Source organism: Mercurialis annua, linkage group LG1-X (assembly GCF_937616625.2).
Source record: "Mercurialis annua linkage group LG1-X, ddMerAnnu1.2, whole genome shotgun sequence".
Classification (NCBI taxonomy): domain Eukaryota; kingdom Viridiplantae; phylum Streptophyta; class Magnoliopsida; order Malpighiales; family Euphorbiaceae; genus Mercurialis; species Mercurialis annua.
In genome coordinates this window covers 12,928,590-12,948,167 of record NC_065570.1, presented here as the reverse complement: position 1 = coordinate 12,948,167, position 19,578 = coordinate 12,928,590, and the positions used below count along the sequence as shown (strand labels likewise).

Here is a 19,578-nt window from a genome sequence, read left to right as displayed (position 1 = left end):
GAATCTTTTGCAACCATCAATGGTGCAGTGTAATCACTACAAAAATAGGAGTTTAAACCAAAACTGACCTCAACTTTTATTTCTATTTTTGTTTTTTTTACTTTCTTTTGTTTTTTTTTTACTTGTTTTTAATTAAATAACTAATATTCGTTTTTTGTTTTTGGATAAAGTCATAGTAGAAAATCTTTACTTCTTCTTCTTCTTGTAGGGATACGTGGAAAAGAACTTGCAAAATATTAATTGACTTGTTCATCTAAGGTTTGATCTATTTTTAGACTCGCTTGAACAATTTAAACATAATTTTTAACTTTTTGTTTTTGTAAACAAAACAAACAATTTAGAAGTTAAAAGTTGACCATTTTGTCGATATCAGCCTTTACCTAAGTCCAGCAATTTTTTATTCGACACATTGAATTATTATATGTTCAAGTATGATTTAGTGGTAGATATTTTTCGATGATCTTTGAGTCAAATAATTAGGTACATGTTTCAAATTACGTAACAATTTTTTAAAACTTTTAATGCTCCAAATTTAATCAAATAACTTATGAAATTAATTGGAATTATAAATTGTTCCCACCAGGCTATAATATTTATCTCATTTAAAGAATTTTTTTTGGTCCATTACACTTGTTATTTTAAATTATTATATCAATAAAGCATTTATTGTTATTTTTTTAAGTTTGTCTCCTATTAATTTATCAATAGAATATAATAATACAAATAAAATAAATAAATATCACCAAATTTGAAGATATGGTAACCTAGTAAAATTGCTTATAAAATCAAGATATAATAATTATTTTTTTAATTGTTTTGTCAAAGTCAAATGCAATAAATACTATGAAATGGATAAAATTTAAAAACATCTCCGATGATACTATTTAAATTTTCAATAAAATAGAGGGAAAAAAATTAAAAATAAAGAATAATTTTTTACAAAATTAGTTGAGGGTCTCTGTAATTTATAACTTATAATTTTATGTTGGAAAATAAGAATGTTAAAAAAATGAGACATAAAGTAGAAAGTGACTTTTTATAGACACCTCTTTTTCGAACAGAGGAAAAAACAACAAGAAATTGAAGTGTTTAAAAATAATTTTTCAGGAAAATATATTTGGTGATGAGGTATTGATCTATTTGAAAAAATTCAAAAGATTAGATCTGCTGATAATATAAATTTGAAGGACTAAATCATAATAACAGTAGAAAACCCAAAAAAAATTCAAAATCCATCATAAACCCCCTATATATGTTTTAGAACTTTTGTAAAATGTGCTGCCCAAACGTCGTTACTTATTCTCCCAATACTATACGTATATTAAACATATATACAGAGACAATAGGAAGAATAGATCAACAAGTCAAGCTCAACAATTCAACTCTTCATGCTAGTGGCGGATCCAGAAATTTTATGTGGTAGGGTTGATATATAGATTAAAAAATTAAATTAAATAATATTGAAAAAAATTTAAAAAAAAAATCATCAACCATTAGTTTTCATATCTTAAAATATTATGTAATATATCTTGTCACTTACATTATTAAATTTTTTTGTTTCAATATATGTTAAGCAATTTATTAAAAAATAAACGTTATTAAATAAGTAATTAATATTGATAACTCATTTTATTTTATAAATCATTCTTTATTTATTCGACAGTAGAGAAACTCAATTTATTGTTACTATAGCTATATGTACGGAATTGTTACCAATGAATACATTATGAGATTCAATTGCATTTTTTTTTTGAATTGAAGTTATATGTTATATATAAATTATTAAATAAAATTCAAATAAACATGTGTTTTAAAATTTAATAAAATTACAAATATGAGATATGTATTTCTCAATAAATTTTTTTAATTAAGGTTAATTTCATATAAAATCACCACCTTTATACATTTTTTCATTTTAATCACGTCCTTTAAAAAGTGTCAAATAAAATCACCACCTTTCATTTTTTTGCAAATCTATCACGAATGTAAAAATTCGGTATATATTTATTGACTCGACAACCAGAATCAACAAGAAAAAAGTAAGAGGAATGTATTTTGTGTGTTAATAGAGCATTAGTCAAATTAAAACATTTATTTGGAAGGAAAAAGACATCAAATTTTATTCATCGATGATAGACTTGCAAAAAAATGAAAGGTGATGATTTTATTTGACACTTTTTAAAGGACGTGATTAAAATGAAAAAACGTGTAAAGGTGGTGATTTTATATGGAATTAACCCTTTTAATTACCTACAATTTAATTTATATTAAATAATTTTTAGTTTTTATGTTTGCAATAAACTACGAATGATATTTTAATGTGATCCTGTAATTTTAATTAGTATGGACCTACTTAATTAGAGTTATAAAAGATGATTTCGTGGATTAATTCTAAATTAAAGTTTTAAAAAATGGCTTTATGGACTAACTTCATTAGAATTTGAGCAGGTGGGTATGGACTAAAATATAAATATTTGTTATTTATTTACTTTTTATTATACAGAATTATATATAGTTATTCTTTTTCCTAACACCATTGTAGGCATGGATCCGCCTTTGCCTCAGGCTCAAACTCAGCAACTGAGCTTCTCAACTCCTCTAGCTCAGCAAGATCACGAGTCGTTAGTGTATAAGAGTTAGTTAAGTTCGGTTAAATAATTGATAGGATTCTCTCGAATCATTATTTTATTTAGGCTTAATTCTTTAAAAAGACCCCACTTTATATTTTTTTTTTCGTTTATACCCTGATCTTATAAAAACACCATTTGTATCCAATTTTGAGTTTTTATGTTTCATCTCTACCCAAAAGCATTAAATTATACTCTTTTCATTTGAAAAAGAGTTTAAAACAATCATTTATTTTTAACTTATATACTATTTAGATATTAATGTTATTAATAGTACAAAAATACCATTTTCTTCAAAAAATTAAAAATAATTTTAATTTTTTTTTTTTTTTTTAAATATTTCCGAATTTTTTTTAAATTTTTAATTTTTTTTAAAAAAATGTTTCCGAGAAAAAAATTTAAAATAATAATAATTTTTTTTATTATTTTATAAAATTAAAAAAATTAATTAATTATTTGGATGTATTTGATTATTTTTTAAGTTTAAGGATTTATTTGTATTTTTAAAAATAGAAAAAAGTATGTTTTAAACTCTTTTTCAAATGAAAAGAGTACAATTTAATGCTTTTGGGTAGGGATGAAACTTAAAAACTCAAAATTGGATATAAATGGTGTTTTTACAAGGTCAAGGTATAAACGAAGAAAAAGTGCAAGGTGGGGGATTTTTAAAAAATTAAGCCTTTTATTTAAAGTACGAAAATAGTCATTGGATTATAGCCGTTAGAGTACAGACTATGTAAATATGTAAACAGACTTTAATGTTTCTTAATAAAAATTTGATTCATTTTTACTATACAAACAAAAGCTCTCTAAGTTTAAATTCTAATATGGCATGAGAGCATCAAACTCTATAAATAAATGAACATTTATTTCTCATGAGCAGTTATTTTTTTCTTAGTATACAAATAAGAATTTTCTCGGTAAACAAATAAAGATTTAATTCATTTTTTCTTTTCTTTCTTATCAAATTCTAATAATTAGATTACTTAAAGATCATGAGATCTTGCTCAAATTTCGTGGCTCATTTAAATCTAGACTTCGATCATCCTTCGAGTCCATTTTTTCTACATCCAAGTGAAAATTTGTCTTTAATTCTTGTTTTTTCATTGCTTAATTACAAAATCAACATTCTTAAGCACAATTCATGAGGATGTGCTTATTATTGAAAAACAAACTAAAATTTGTTGATGGAAGTATACATATTCCAGCAATAGATGATCATAGTTTTCCAATTTGAGAGAGTTGCAACACAATGGTATTTTTTTGGATCTTGCGATTACTTTCTCCATCAATTTCACAAAGCATACCGTGGATTGATATAACTTTAGAAGTATGGAAAAATCTTATTGACAAAGTCTCTCAAAGTAATGCCTTACGTACGTATTTCTAATTTGCAAAATAGAATTTATACATATAAACGGAATAATTTGTCTTTGACTGGTTATTTTACTCAATTGAAGATTTTGTGGGATAAATATATGAATTTAAGGATTGTACTAGTATGTAGTTGCAATTCTCAATGACATTATGATACTTTAAAGGCTGCTAAAGAATCAATAAGAAGCTTATTATGTCATTAAGTTTTAAAAAAAATTAAATGAAAATTATGATATTATTAAGATTCAGGTTTGGATTTTAGCTCCCTTAACCAAGATAAACAAAGTTTTTTCTTTAGTTTTGTACTTTTGTAACATGAGAGGCAACTGGAAATTGGTGTTACAAATTGAAACTCATTAACTAATGAACTTTAAGTTTTTGCTTCACAGACTAGCAATTCATTTCAAAGAAGACTTACTTTTAATTCTTTTCAAGGAACTAAATCTTAGAATGAACATTTTTCTAATACTAATTTTGGAAATCCTAATAATTTTCTACCTAAGGGGGACAAAAAAAAATTATAGCTCTACAAGTTATACTAATTAACTCCTATCATACAATTGATATTTGTTTTTTAAAAAAAAAAACATGATTATTCTCCTTATTGCAAGCCTAAACCTAAAGAACAAAGTTATTTTAATCAAGTTGGAGAGCACATGGTAGAAGATGACCAAAAGAATTTTCAAGATAATACTAAATTAAGAGAACAATAAATAATTTTAAAAAGGGTTAATATAAAAAAAAATTACACAAAAATACAAAAAACAAAATTACTTTTCAAAAATGTTAAATCAGCTAATTTCTTTCATTCAATGCTAAGTTGCTTTTTATATTTAATAGCTTAAAATAGAAATAGTTTACACTAAATACATACTTAATATTAGCCTTACACGTAGCCCTCTCCTCTTTCTCTCTCTCACATATGTGGTCCCTTTCTCTTTTTCTCTCTCTTTTCACATGTGGTCTCTCTCTCTCTCTCCATGTGGTCCCTACCATCTCTCTTTCTCTTTCTTTTTTTTTTCACTTTCTATCTCTATTTTTACCATTTTCTTTTCCTCTTTTAAATTCTTTTTATTTATTTTTCACTAAATACCACTATTGTTCACTCACCATTTTAATTTTTTCTCCACATTTTATTTTTATCTCTCGTCTTTTTTTATCTTTTTCAAATTCTTTCAATTTTTCACTAACTATCATTTTTGTTTATTGGCTATTTTCTAACTGTAGTCACGATTCTGAAAGTTTTTTTCTTTATCATTTTCTTACTTTTAACTGTTAATTCGCTTTTTATAAATAGAGTTAGCACTATATAAATAGAACAATGATTGTCTCTATAAAATTAACCTCAATTGTTAATAGAGTCAAAAAATCTAAAATAATGAAGCATAAATTAGTTAAAAAAGGAAATGGAAGTAGTGTTTACAAATTTGAATAATTATTTTACACAAATGTTACATGTCGTATTAATTTTACAAAAGAAACAATAGAATATGTCAAATTTAATTATATATTTATAATTATACAAATTTCTAATAGATGCAACCCTTCTCTTTTTCTATTTCTTGTGTAAAATAACAAATGAGGTATATTTTAAAGAAAAAAAGAAAATTACCAAAAGAAAAAAAATAAAAAAAAATATTTTATATAAATTAAAATATATATCACACAAAACTAAAAATATTTAAATAGTTATTGAATAAAATAAAACTATTTATCATTAAACTTTATTGAATCTTTTAATATATAAAAAATAAACGTTAAATGATTGGAAAATACAAAGTTGTAGAATGTTTACATTTTTTTATGTAAACTCAAAGATTAACTTCAGTTTGTGATAAATTTTATGACGACATGATATTGTTATTAATTCATCTTTTTTTTATTAGTTATATATATTATGTATATACATATTGGATATATCAATGATACATTATAGATACATCACCCGATACGTCATAGATGTGCCACCGGTACACTGTAGATACATTACTGATACATCATAAATACATCAATAAACATTACCGATACATCTTTGATACATCATAAATACATCAATCGATTTTTAAACTAGTGAAGTACCCCATACAAGTGATAATTATAAAAAAACGCTAGTTCATCTTTGATCACAACTCGATTTAATCATTATGCACGAGAGAGTGTTAGAAAATGAGACCATGAGTAAAGCATTCTCTCTTACGATACATTGCAGACTAAATTTTTTTAAAATTATAATTTTTTTATAACATAAGCGTTAAGTTATAATGCAATATAGATACATCTTTGATATATAATTTATACGTTGTAATTTTTATATTAAGATAGATGGATTATTAAAATTATATTTAATATGTATTATTTATGTATCGTAGATGTATTATTAAAATTATATTTAAAATATATTATTTGTGTATTTTGATATGCATTATGTATAAATAGTGTATCAAAAACGTATTGTTTGTCTATTTTGTACGCATTACATGATATCTATTGAAAAAAAAAATTCTGATTTTTTTCTCTATTTTTTATAATTGATGGCACAAGTATTTAATATTTTAGATTGCAGTAGCAGAGAGAGATATTATTTGTGTATTTAATATGTATTTTTTGTGTATTTTGAGATGTACCATTAAAGTTGTATTTAATATGTATTATTTGTATTTAAAATATACCATTAAAGTTGTATTTAATATGAAAAGAGTCGTGAAGTAAATTGTGTCCATTTGAATAGTTTTTGAGACACGTAAATAATACTCCATATAAAAAATATAGTTTTGAGACACATAAATAATACATATAAATAATATAGTTTTGAAACACATAAATAATCATATCTGATACATAACAGATACATATCTGATACATGTTTGAATAGTTTTGACAAACTGACGCGTGACTGGCGCACGGTCCTGACGCGCGTGTCAAACGTATGTCAGACGCGTTTCTGACGCGTTTAGACCCATTCTGACGCGTTTTTGACTTTTTTTTATTTGTTTTGAGTGTGTCATGTGTTGCATTCTCATTGGGAAGGTTTTAAATGTAAAGTTTCAGCTTTTTTAGGTGGTGATGTAATAATAGAGATGACTTAGCATTTTTGTTATATTATTCCGTTTTTTATATAGTTTTATAATTTTCTCTTAATATAAACGTTTGGTCGTAATTAATAAAAAGATTATAATTTAAAATTTTAACTATAATTACAAAAAAAAACTTTCAAATTGGATATAATTGTAAAGATTCAAAAGTCTAATTTTAATTTATAAAAATGCAAAAGTTTAAATTTAAAAAATAATTAAACCTAAAATAAACTATTAATAACTACTGTATTTTATAAAATAGACTACAATTATTCCACTATAATTACATATATAATAAATATTATTACTTTATTAATAAAACAATTTGCACATATAATTTATTGAGAATTGAGATTCCCTCATGTGATTTAGCCTTTGACATAAAAAAAAAATTATCTCATGTTAAAATGAAATGATATTCATTAAATTTATATCATTCATTACAAAATGAATAATGTAAATTAAAAAAAAATCAATTTTAGTTAAATTTATTTACACCATTTATTTTAATACGTAGATTAATGAATATGATCTCTCATGTTCATGAGATAATCCCTATCCATCTATTGATCATCGCATTGCTGATCACAAACATCTTAAAACTATAATTTATAAGTGGGTTTTGCAAACTAAAAAATTTAGTCTAGTTTTGTAAATACTTTTATTTATTCTTTAGTACATGATGTATTTTCCTAAATATATCTGCTATCTCTACTGCTCCTCTTTGACATAGTAATGAGGGGATGGAAGAGTATCCATAGCACATTTATGTGGCTTTTATTGTGCTTCCTGCAAGGCTCTTGAAATAAGTTTGTATATGACTCAGACCTGTAAATAATTAATAATTAGTTGAGCCTAAAAAAAAACAAGCAAAAAAGAAGTACAACAGATAAATATAAACAAACATGAATTATTTCAAAATAAAAAAAATATATAGCTTACCTTAGAATGGTAAAATAAAGACCCTTTATTGAGGTAACACAAATAAGGAAAGGGCATCTTATATCATCATAACAGTGAAGGTCCTACCCTTGCAACTGACCTGCAACATCAAAGTGCTTTATGAATCAGAAAAACTACAACATAACCGCCATGGCCACTGATAAATTACTTTATAAGTTCTTGAACTTTTGAAGCTTTGCATTAATGGAATATCGTAATCGTCAATGGGGTACATCCTAAATAAGAGATGATAATGGGGATCAATGCTATACAAACATCTTAAGTTGTATGGTTTGCTGGTTCTGGAATAAGTCATTAGATATCATCTATGTTGGAAGCTTGTTGATTTATACGTTTCAACATTTCATTTCCATTTTCAGAAACGCTTTTAAAACTCAATTCTTGCAAAAAATCTATAGGATCAAACCAAACTGATGACTTTATTGAATTCAGGTTAAGGGTCACGTATATGAAGATATAAACTCAAGGACTTCAGAAAGTACCATTTCAAAGAGACTCGAACTTAAGATAACATACAACTACATACATATGATAAGCCTTACCAAGTGTAGAGCGCTTACATGAGCTCAAGAACAAGGGCAGATGCACCTCCTCCTCCATTGCAGATGCCAGCAATCCCATACTTACCATTTTTATGTCTAAGTACCTGCAAGATAATAATTAAAATGAGTCTTTTCTTAGTTTTGATGCTTCCCGAAATTAAACTACTGCAACAATTATGGATCCCCAAGCATATGGCAATATACAGCGTATGAAAATTACCCCTAACAATGTAACCAGAATACGAGCCCCACTGCATCCTAATGGATGTCCCAAAGATACGGCTCCACCATGTGCATTTACTTTTACCTGCGTTTATAGAAACCAATATGCTAAGAACGCTTCAACAAATTGAACAGTACAAACAGAAGATGACAAGTGAATATAGCAGCTAAAATACAACCCAATTTCATAATTAAGAGAGTTATGAAGAAAAATAAAAAATGGAAACATTATCACCCACAGGATTGAGACCAAGCAGCTTCTGGTTGGCAAGAGCAACAACCTGAGCAGAAGAATTTACCGCAATTAGCCAACATATACTGAACTTAAACAAGAATCTAGAATGGATATAAAGGAAATTTTCTTACAGAAAAAGCTTCATTGATTTCATAGTAATCAATCTGGGATTTATCCAAACCAGCATTTGACAGAGCTTTTGGTATTGCAAGGGCAGGTGTGGTTGTAAATAATTCCGGAGCCTGTATACAAAAAAATTTGTTTCAGCAATTTCACCAATAAACTTATCCAAAAATGTCTCCTCAACAAAGCCAAACAAAAGGAATATCGATCCATTTCTTACCTGAGCAGCATCAGCATATCCTCTTATTCTAGCAATCACTTGTAACCCAAGTTTAGTTGCCACTTCACCGCTCACTAGAACCAGTGCAGCAGCACCATCACTGCCAACAATAGCATTTCCAACAAATCAGAACAATACCGAATTTCATCAGAGTCCAGACATCTGACTAATGACGTAAAGTTGAAATTATATGCCCCAACTTTGTGTTCTACCTTTAATTTCAAATTCATATGTACTTTTCTGTAGATAATGGAAACTCTACAATGCCCATAGAAGAGGGATTTTGAGAGAATTGCAGATAATAAACGTGTAATTACCCATATGTGCAACTCACACCGGTCTATAAAGATGCATTAACCTTGTGAGGATGATCCAATTTCAACAACCAACATTTTCCTCTTCTAGTAATGTGGATCAATTTTATTTTCTCTTTCCTCTTAGAAAAATCTGGAATGCTGGAGAGATTTACTTCATTAAATTGTCTTAATGGCACTAGGCTGTTATTTTGAGCAGGATTCCTTAAACTCCTGTTCTGTAATCATTTATTCTCATTTTTCTCTCAAACTTATGAATCCTCTCTCATTAATGAAAGGAAAAGGTAACATTTCCAAAATACTTAATATATTATTGATCATTTTGCAAATAGCAATGATGTTCTAAAGGACAAGGAAGAAAGGACTCTACATGAGCACAATGCATAGCTTCATACAGACTAATAATGATACAAGTTTTCATCTCTAAATGCAAACCATAATATGTAACATAACCACCAGTTCACAAGTGAATCTTCACAAGCATATACAAATTGAAAAGGAGTCCATGAGGAGAAAATCCAGAATTCTATTAGAAGGTCTAACAATCCAGATTAAATCCCACCAGTCCTTTCTGTGGTTTGACTTGTGGGCTCAAAGTGTGCATGTGTGCGTGTGCATGTGCATGTGCATAATAGATAATATAAATAGAGAGGAACCTTATGCTAGAAGCATTTCCTGCAGTGACAGACCCACCATTCTCTTTGAAACTCGGTCGAAGCTTCCTCAATTTTGCAGCATCAAACTATTAGATTGATAAAAAAAAAAAAAATTCTCAGCAAGAGTAAATTTTGAAGTCATTATAAGATTTTGTTTACGTGATCAAACCTACTAGAAGACCAACTCTGAAATATTTGGATGTGAGAGAAACCTACGTAACTTTGACAATACAATATTCTGAAGCTAGATTAAATAAATAATAAATTATTAATGTAACGCTACTGCTTGCCTAGTATGTTTTAAATTTCTAATACTCCCAGGATCACATTTTATATTCTATCAAACAAATAGCTCTAATATAGAAATAAGGCAGTATAAATTAACAAATACACCACAATTTAGAAGTTCGGTTATGCAAAGTATAATTTTAAAATTATAAATATAGCTGAAGTAAAAGAAAATACACAAAGTAAAATCAAACTGCTCTTTTTACCTTTCCTAAGCCTTCATCTTTACCAATGACAGTTGATGGCCTCCCTCGTCCATTAGAAACTTCAACCTGTATTCACAAAGAACTAGACTAATGCAAACATTATACAAAAGCAACTACTCTCTAAATCTTCTTAAGATAAAAATCATACCGGAACTATTTCCCACGAAAAACAACCATGATTTTGTGCAGAAACACCACGCTCAAAGCTTTGAATGGCATAAGAATCCTGTAAAATTGGTCAAGTATTAAAACAGAAAAGATGTATTAAGGCACATACAAAGAAATGCAAATAGAAATGGATATTTATTGATGCAGGGCAGGTAAAGCTACCGGCATGCTAAAACCTTTTTGGAAAGCACATGTCAGGCAGCTGTTAGATTTAGGAGCAAACTTTGATTACGAGGGTTACTAAGGGCTAATAGTTTGAATGAGCTAGCGCTGATGACAATGAGGAATGGAGAAAGTGAGAAAAGAGTAGGCAAGCTAGCATTCAGAAATAAATTATGATGCACCGACACGGGTATGGTATGAACACGGCATTTAAAATATGAGACACGAACACGGCGGGAACACAGGAAATGAGTTATATATATATATATATATATATATATATATATATATATATATATATATATATATATATATATATATATATTTCAAAAATATATACACAATAATTATAAATATTATGTAAAAGATATTCATGATTCGTCCAATTTAAGTAAAATAAGAAGTTTAAAAGAAAGTTTGATTCATTAAAGTTAACTCCAACTATAAGCTTTGAAAACTTAAAACACTTCAGACGTGTCCCCTAGAGTGTCCCCTCCTTTCAATAGTAAAAAATGTTGTGACACTTCTTTTATCGTGTCCCATACGTGTCCCCGGCGTATTCCTGTGTCCACATGTCCACCCTTGCATACAGCACCCCCGAATTAAATAAGTTCATATTACAATATCAAACATCAAAAATAATTCACTCCAAGAAGCACCAACACCTATCAGGTTGATCTACATATCTCCAGTAAGCCGAAGTGTCTCCAAATATTTATTTTCTTTTTTCATGGTGGGAACACGAAAGACATGGGTAGGAAAGGAAAGACATGAGAATTAGAAGAAAAATTCATATTTGGAGTTTAAAGAAAACCTTAGTAGCACTATCTGCTCGCTGTCCATTGCTCTACAACTTCATTTCTCATTCCCTAAAATGTTGTCCTACAATTTCTTATTCTTTCTTTGACCTTTAACTGCTATTCCGGGATTGCTATCATATATTGTGATAAAACCGGCTATGATATACGGTAGTGAGTGTTGGACAATAAAGAAAAAAATAACTAAGATAAGTGTGGCATAGATGAAAATATTAAGATGGATGTATGACATAGGATAAAAAATAAAATTCATAATGGGTATATTAGGTAGAAGGTGAGAGTAGCACCTACTGAGAATAAACTGAGGAAGGTAGATTAAGATGATTCAGGCTTCTGAGCTATATACTTAGAAAAGTTGACTAGATTAGAGTAGATGTAAAAAAGAAAGAGATAGGCGGGCCTAAGTTAACTTGGAGGAGAATGATTCAAGATGATCTAAAATTTTAGACCTTTGACGATGCGACATGAAATTGTACAGGGGAGAGAAGAATCCATGTAGTTAGTTGACTCCAAATAGCTTGGGATAAAGGCTTAGTTGAGTTGTTGATTTTTCACCATGATTTGAATTAGAAGTATCCCTAAATTTGGTTTTCCTTGACTATAGTCTATACATATAAAAGAGAAAGAGAGATCATCAAAGTTATCAACATTTAAATCAGTATTATGGAAGTGCTAGTCTGCCAGTTTCCATGGTACAAGGAAAACATCTTGAGATCTTGATTCTAAAATGTAGACATGTACTTATAACATCACAGATGATGTTCAAGTCATACATAGTCAGTAGGTCAAAAGATATCAATAGAAAAGCTATATATGGAATGCAACCAACATACCTGCTCTTCTCTTGTTATAGTATGCTGATCAGCACATAATTCTGCACAAACTCCCATTCCAAAGTCATTATATACATCCCATAGGCCATCTTTGAGCATGCCGTCAACAATAGTATCATGTCCTAGTCGAGAACCATTTCTGTTTGAAAAGACATGATAAGGATGGAACGAGGAATAATTTAATACACTTGAGCAATACAATTTCAGATATACGAAAACAATTAGCTAGTATGCAAAATTAGAAATAGAAACAATAGCAATACTACAAACATTCATATTACTAACATATAGTTAAATACAGCTAATACAATTTCAGACATAAGAAAGCATTTAGCTAGTATGCAAAATTAGTAATAGCAACAATAGCAATACAACAAACATTCATACTAACATATAGTTAAAATACAGCTTGTGTGACAAATGAAAAACTCTACTTTGAAACATGAAGAGTAACATAACAGAAGCAAAATTCTCATACGTTATGAACATGAGACAACTCCTCATTAAAGAAAAGTTTAGGCTCGAGAAAAACATTATGAGTCACTAGAGGAGATTCAAAGTATGATTAAAGAAAAGGATTATTAGAATGAGATTATTTTAATCTCATAAATACTAAACAAAGAGAACTTGAAATGTCGAAAAAGCGCATTGACTCCATTTATCAAAAGATGTACTTGAAAGGGAGAAATTTGGGGACTTGATAACATAAAAGTAACAAGAATACAAGAAGAATGGTGTGAAATCAATATGCAAGATAAAGGAAAAGCTTCCTTTTAAGTCTAGAACCAAAATAGCGAAGACACAAGATAAATAACAAAATAGATCAATTTTCAATCTATACTATTTCCTAATTTTAGCAACAAATCAGGAGCTTCCAGCTTCTTTAAACCTCCCACTAACTTCTGAATATGATATTTTGTTTCCCATCAGCAGTCAGTTTCTCCTTATTACTCACAATATTTTTAGAAAAAACATATTCCATAGGATCTGGGACAATGTTGCCTATAATGTGTGGAACTCAAACTAATTACTCTTCAAACCCTCTCGTCTACTGCATATCCTTGAGCAAGGAGCAGTAGGGTAACATGCTTCCCCCACTTTATATTAGCTTACTTTCCTTTGTCCCATTCCTTATTGTGCCGACAATTATCCAAATATGGCTTGGAAGAATCAAAACAAAAACATAAATCCTATAAAAACAACCCGCATAAGTTGAAAACCTAAAAGCTTCACTTTTGCAAGGAAGATGAACCCTTCTTTAACTACAGTTTAACTACCAACATCATCAACATAGAAAAGCAATAGGTGATAAAGCATAATCAACGTGCAACTAACAACAGAAATACAAACCTTGCATTTGCAAGATACTTAGGAGCATTAGACATGCTTTCCATCCCACCCGCCACAACAATATCATTGGTGCCTAGTTGAATCGTTTGTGCAGCAAGCATCGTTGCTGAAAAGAAAAAACTAATCATCACTTATCGTTTCATTAACACCATCACAATATTTCCGACAAGAATTAACACTTATTCAACTATAGAAAAAGACAATACCTTTCATCCCGGATGCGCAAACTTTATTAATGGTAGTACAAATGACCGAATTAGGAATGCCAGCACCTAAAGCAGCCTGCCTAGCAGGGGCTTGTCCTAAATTTGCACTGAGAACATTACCAAAGAAGACTTCTTGCACAAGTGATGGATCAACTTTTGCTCTTTCAAGAGCACCTAAAGAATTGCATAACATCAAAACATCTCAACCGTTGAATAACAGCCAAATTAAGATACACAATCAATAGAAAATTTAATGGGATCAAGACTAATTCCTTACATTTGATAGCAATAGAACCAAGCTTTGTTGCAGAAACAGAAGAAAGAGAGCCCAGAAAGGCGCCCATAGGTGTACGAGCAACACCCACAATGCAAACATCTACATTTTTAAACAGAGAAAAAACTTAGAAGATCATCAAAAAATACTGACTATTGGGTATCAGGAGCGGACGGACCTAGGAAGAGCTTATGATGGTGTGGACAGTTGCTCACCTTATTAGTTCGAATCTTTGAAAAAAATTAATAATATAATTCTTCCGCCTTAAAATTGGTAACATTGTCATCTTAAAATTTATATTTTGTCAATTTACACACTTTCAACACAATCTTGCCCACCTTATACAAAATTTCTGGATCCGCTGGTTATTAAATAACGATGAAGAGTTAAGCTATAGGTCTTACCCCGAGGCTTTAGAGTATCATTAGGAGCCATGATTGGAATGGAATTAAAGCTGTCCAAATTTAAAAAAATTAAGCAATTGGGCAACTAAGAAATGGGAAGAATTGATGAAATGCAAAGGAAATTTGATTACCTGAGAATTGGGATTGTGTGAAAGCTGGACTCAGCTGGGTTTGAGGAGTTCTTGAGAAAATGATTTTAAAGTGGTAAGAGTGGCGTCATCGATCATATCATTATCAAACATATTACGTTGGAAAACGTAATAGGATAAACTCTCCCTCGTCTCTGTTTGTCTATTTATAGCTTTTCACCCGCTGCAGTACCAAACCAAAATGGATACCAAGTTCGTTGTTTGTCATAATCTATTGGCCAAATGTTGTAAATAGGCCAAACTTTTCATAAAAATTTCACAAAAGTCCTGACCTTTCAATTTTGTCGATTTTGGCCAAAAACAAATTATTTGATTTTAATTGTGGTCAACTCTCAATTTGATTTCAATTTGCCTATGTGACGCCTATGTGGCGCCTATGTAGCATGTCAAATATTGAAAGGTCAGGACTTTTGTGAAACCAAATAATCCATTTTTGGCCAAAATCGACAAAATTGAAAGGTCAGGACTTTTGTGAAATCAAATAATCAGTTTTTGGCCAAAATCGACAAAATTAAAAGGTAAAGACTTTTGTGAAAGATTTGACATTTTTATAACATTTGGCCTAATCTATTTTATTCCTAAGAACTACCTCACAATATTATCTTGGCTTAACCCATCTAAAGGCCCCTGTACTTTACACTTTTTTTTCCGTAGGTCCTTATACTTCATTTTTTTATTATCTGATCCTTCTACTTACCTATTTTCGATTTTCATGTCCTTTTTGAGTTTTTTCCAGTCTCTCTACTTACAAATATTTTTTCCTCCAGTCCTTATACTTACAATCTTTTTTTCCTCCAATCACGCAAAATGACTGGAAAAAACTCAAAAAGGACCTGAAAAATAAAAATAGGTAAGTAGAGTGATCAGATAATACAAAAATGAAGTATAAGGACCTACGGAAAAAAAAGTGTAAAGTACAGTGGCCTCTAGATGGGTTTGGCCTATTATCTTCAATTATCAGTAGGTAACTGATGTCGTTTGCATTTTATGCGTCATTTTCATAAACTACTTTTCGATCCTTAATCGGTTATTAATCAACTATAGCACTCCAATTTAGAATTTTATATCATTAAACCCCTGAATTATAAAATGGATTAATTACTTAAAAAAATCCCACCTTATAATATTTTTTTCGTTTATACCATGACCAAAGAAAAAGTTCATTTGTACCCTTTTTTTGATTTTTTGTTTTCAACTCTACCCTAAAACACTAAATTGAACTTTTTTATCTAGAAAAAGCTTAAAATAATTCTTCATTTTTTAACTTATTTGTATTTTTTTCAAATAGAAAAAAGATGATATAACCCTTCTATTTAATTATTTTTAATATTTTCATCCTTTAATTAATTAAATTGTCAAAAAATAAAAATTTTGGGGTACAGTCGAAAACGAAAAATCAAAAAAAAGGTACAAATAAACTTTTTCCTAGGTCAGGGTATAAACGAAAAATTGTTTCAAGGTGGGAGTTTTTTAAGTAATTAGGCCTTATAAAATCGGCCACTAAACTTTCTAAACTTTACCTAGTGATCAGCTAAATCCCTTTTGCCCCAAAACCGTCCCAAAAAACCGTTCCTATTCTCATTTTTTCTCAAAAATGACCAAAATATCCCTAGTATAAATGAGAAAATTAAACCAACCTAATTTAACCAAACCTAAAGTTATCCCATTCAAATAAATCCAATATAAACCATTTAACTAACCAAATCAAACCTAAAATCAACACTCTAAACACTAAAATTATCTAATCAAATCTAAAATCAGCACTAGTCCACCCGCCGCCGTACACCAGCCGGAAACCACCTTTGTGATCACCGGTGAAAATAATTTCCAACCAAAAATATATTTTTTTATCATTATTTATAATCGAAAAGAATTCTAAAAAATAATTAAAATTATTTTTTTTTAATTTTTTTCGATAAAGGTTCGTTTTTAGGCGAATTCATTTTGGTTCCCCTGAAAATCAATGAACAGATATCCAAGATGAACAGGATATCTGTTCATCTTGGATGAACAGATCCATTGTTCATCGTTTTATCCGGGTTCGCCTGAAATCAAACCTCCCTGAAAGAAAGAAAAATTCTGAATGGATGGATGGTGGTGGCCGGAAAAAAGACGACGGCAATGGGTGGCGGTTTTTGGTTGATTAGGTGAATTAATGATTTAGTTGGATTGATGGTTTATATTTAATTTGGTTAGATATGTGATTTTAGGTTTGGTTGGTTTGATTTTTTTTCCTATTGATTTTAGGTATTTTGGTCAATTTACGGCGAAAGGGGTTTAGTTGATCATTAGGTAAAGTTTAGAGGGTTTAGCAGCCGATTTTAAATTTCAGGGGGTTTAATGATAGGGTCCTAAATTAGAGTGTCATAACTGATTAATAGACATCATAATCCTATCCTAAATTGGTCAATTTTATGGCTAATAATCACTCATGGTCCCTGACTTTTCGACTTTCTATCACTAAAACCCCCAAGTTAAAAAAAACATCACTAAACCCTCTGATTTTTGTGGTGGCGCTTGCTAAACCCTCTGATCTTCGAGTTTCATTTGTACCCTGAAATATTAAATTTACGTCTTTTTCATTTGAAAAAAATTCAAAAATATTCTCCCTGTCTATCATATATTAATTGTATGTGTTTAAAATTTATTTAGATTTAGTTAAACTAATTAATAATTAACTTAGTTTTAATTTGATTATGGTTGTTAGTTAGTTTTTTAAAATAAAGAACTTATTTGTACTTTTTTTAATGGAAATGAATTTACTTTTGTCTTTAGATTTAATTAATCGAATGATTTTATTATTTAAATAAAAAAATTGACAAAAAATAAAAAAATTAAGGTGCAATTAAAACGATAAAATACGAAATAGAGTAAACTTGACCAGTTTTTAAAGTTAGGGTAAAATTGAAAAGGGGTTAAAAAGTCGGATTTTTTTAAAGTATTGGCCTAAATTTTATTAGTAAAAGAATGTATTAGAACGACTAACTCATTTAATCTCGTATATAATTTTATACATATCATAAAATTGAACCTAAAACCACTGCACATTACATGTGTTTTTGTTTCCTTACTTGATTTTTGTATTTTTAAAAATTGTTTTATAAAATTCTCCTATTAATTACTTTATTTAATTCTTATAATTTCGAAAATAGTTTTACTTAGTCCCTAAAAGTTAGGGATGGACATGGACCGGTTAACCGGTCCATGAAGGTAATTTATAAACCGATCCATAGTAATACGGTTTTTAAGATTAAAAACCTAAATTTAAAATTTTAAACGGTTAATTATTAAATCGGTTAACCATTTAAAACGGGTTAGGTTTTTTGGTTTTACGGTTTTTAACCAAGTAACTATTAGACAAATTAGATATGAAAAAGATAAAATTTCAAATATAATCTAATAATTAAACTTTAATTTTCATTCTAGATATATATTTTATTAAGAAAAATGAAGTTCTTTTAAAATATTATATTATTCTTCTAAAATAAAAATCTATCCCTACATAAAAAATTTATTAAATATGTTTTGTGTTTAAAATTTTATGTGTGTAAATTTTAAAATGTATTCTATTTGAATCATTAAAAATGCATGTATAAGATATTTGAACCATGTGTGAATAAAACCGAAAAATTTGTCATTCGCCAGTAAACTTAACTAATAGATTTTGAATGATATAAGATATTTGAATTTTTTTTTATTGAAACCATTCAAAATCGGTTAGTTTATTCTATTGATGAATACCAAACTTTTCGGTTTTATTCACGAATGGATAGAAAAGGTTTTAAATATCCCAAAGTTAGCTAAATAGACGATTTTTAAAGGTTTGGTTATAACTGAAAAAAAATCTGTAAAGGTTTGGTATTTTATTTGAATCAACCTAAAAAATATTATACATAAAAAAATTATAGAAGTATATATTAACCGCGGTTTTTAAAACTTCAAAACTTCAACCTAAAACATTAACCATAAAAATTCAAAATAAAAGCCTAAACCTATATTTTTGGACTGGTTAACCATATTTTCGGTTCGGTTTTACGGTTCATTAATCGATTTGCCTGGGTTTTTTCCCCATCCCTACAGAGAATGCACCATACTTCCACATTTTATTAATAGAAATACTTCATAAAACAGTTTTTGAAAATGTAAAGATTAAAAGAAAGAAAGAAATTTTAATAATTAAATAAATAAAAAATAAAAAATAAATGGATCTTATGATAAGTTTTACCTATTTGTTTCTCCTTTATAATAAAAAATAATAATTTATATTATAAATATTTAATCCCTTCATATTTTTCTTTTCATTTAAAATTTATGGTAGTTGTCAAACTAAATGTCTACAAAATTAAAAGAACTAATTTATAATTGTC

General features: G+C 28.6%; 1 protein-coding gene across 2 annotated transcripts; it reads right to left on the bottom strand.

The window, feature by feature from the left end:
- Positions 1-7,480: 7,480 nt before the first annotated feature.
- LOC126665835 (acetyl-CoA acetyltransferase 1) lies at positions 7,481-15,369 on the bottom strand. 2 transcript variants are annotated; one of them, XM_050358766.2, is made up of 16 exons: positions 15,194-15,369; positions 15,063-15,112; positions 14,662-14,760; positions 14,385-14,558; positions 14,179-14,284; positions 12,829-12,967; positions 10,996-11,073; positions 10,848-10,913; positions 10,354-10,439; positions 9,384-9,483; positions 9,172-9,282; positions 9,045-9,086; positions 8,804-8,890; positions 8,584-8,687; positions 8,021-8,120; positions 7,481-7,906 (listed from the first exon to the last, which is right to left on the bottom strand). In XM_050358766.2, exons 2-14 carry the CDS (start codon positions 15,091-15,093, stop codon positions 8,598-8,600), a joined length of 1,209 nt encoding a protein of 402 aa, XP_050214723.1. In that variant the 5' UTR covers positions 15,094-15,112; positions 15,194-15,369; the 3' UTR covers positions 7,481-7,906; positions 8,021-8,120; positions 8,584-8,597. The 2 variants fall into 2 exon arrangements, with proteins under 2 accessions (XP_050214723.1, XP_050214722.1); XM_050358765.2 differs by having other exon boundaries at positions 8,602-8,687; positions 15,194-15,368.
- Between the last annotated feature and the right edge of the window lie 4,209 nt (positions 15,370-19,578).

Bases quoted from the DNA above. Each gene is read 5' to 3' on its own strand.
- LOC126665835 (XM_050358765.2), bottom strand. From the start codon at position 15,093: ATGGCTCCTAATGATACTCTAAAGCCTCGGG. The intron at 14,285-14,384 runs GTATTGTCTTTT...TTTTCTTTTCAG, and splicing joins TTGCGCATCCGGGATGAAAG to CAACGATGCTTGCTGCACAA. The intron at 9,087-9,171 runs GTAAGAAAATTT...TCTTCTGCTCAG, and splicing joins AAATCAATGAAGCTTTTTCT to GTTGTTGCTCTTGCCAACCA.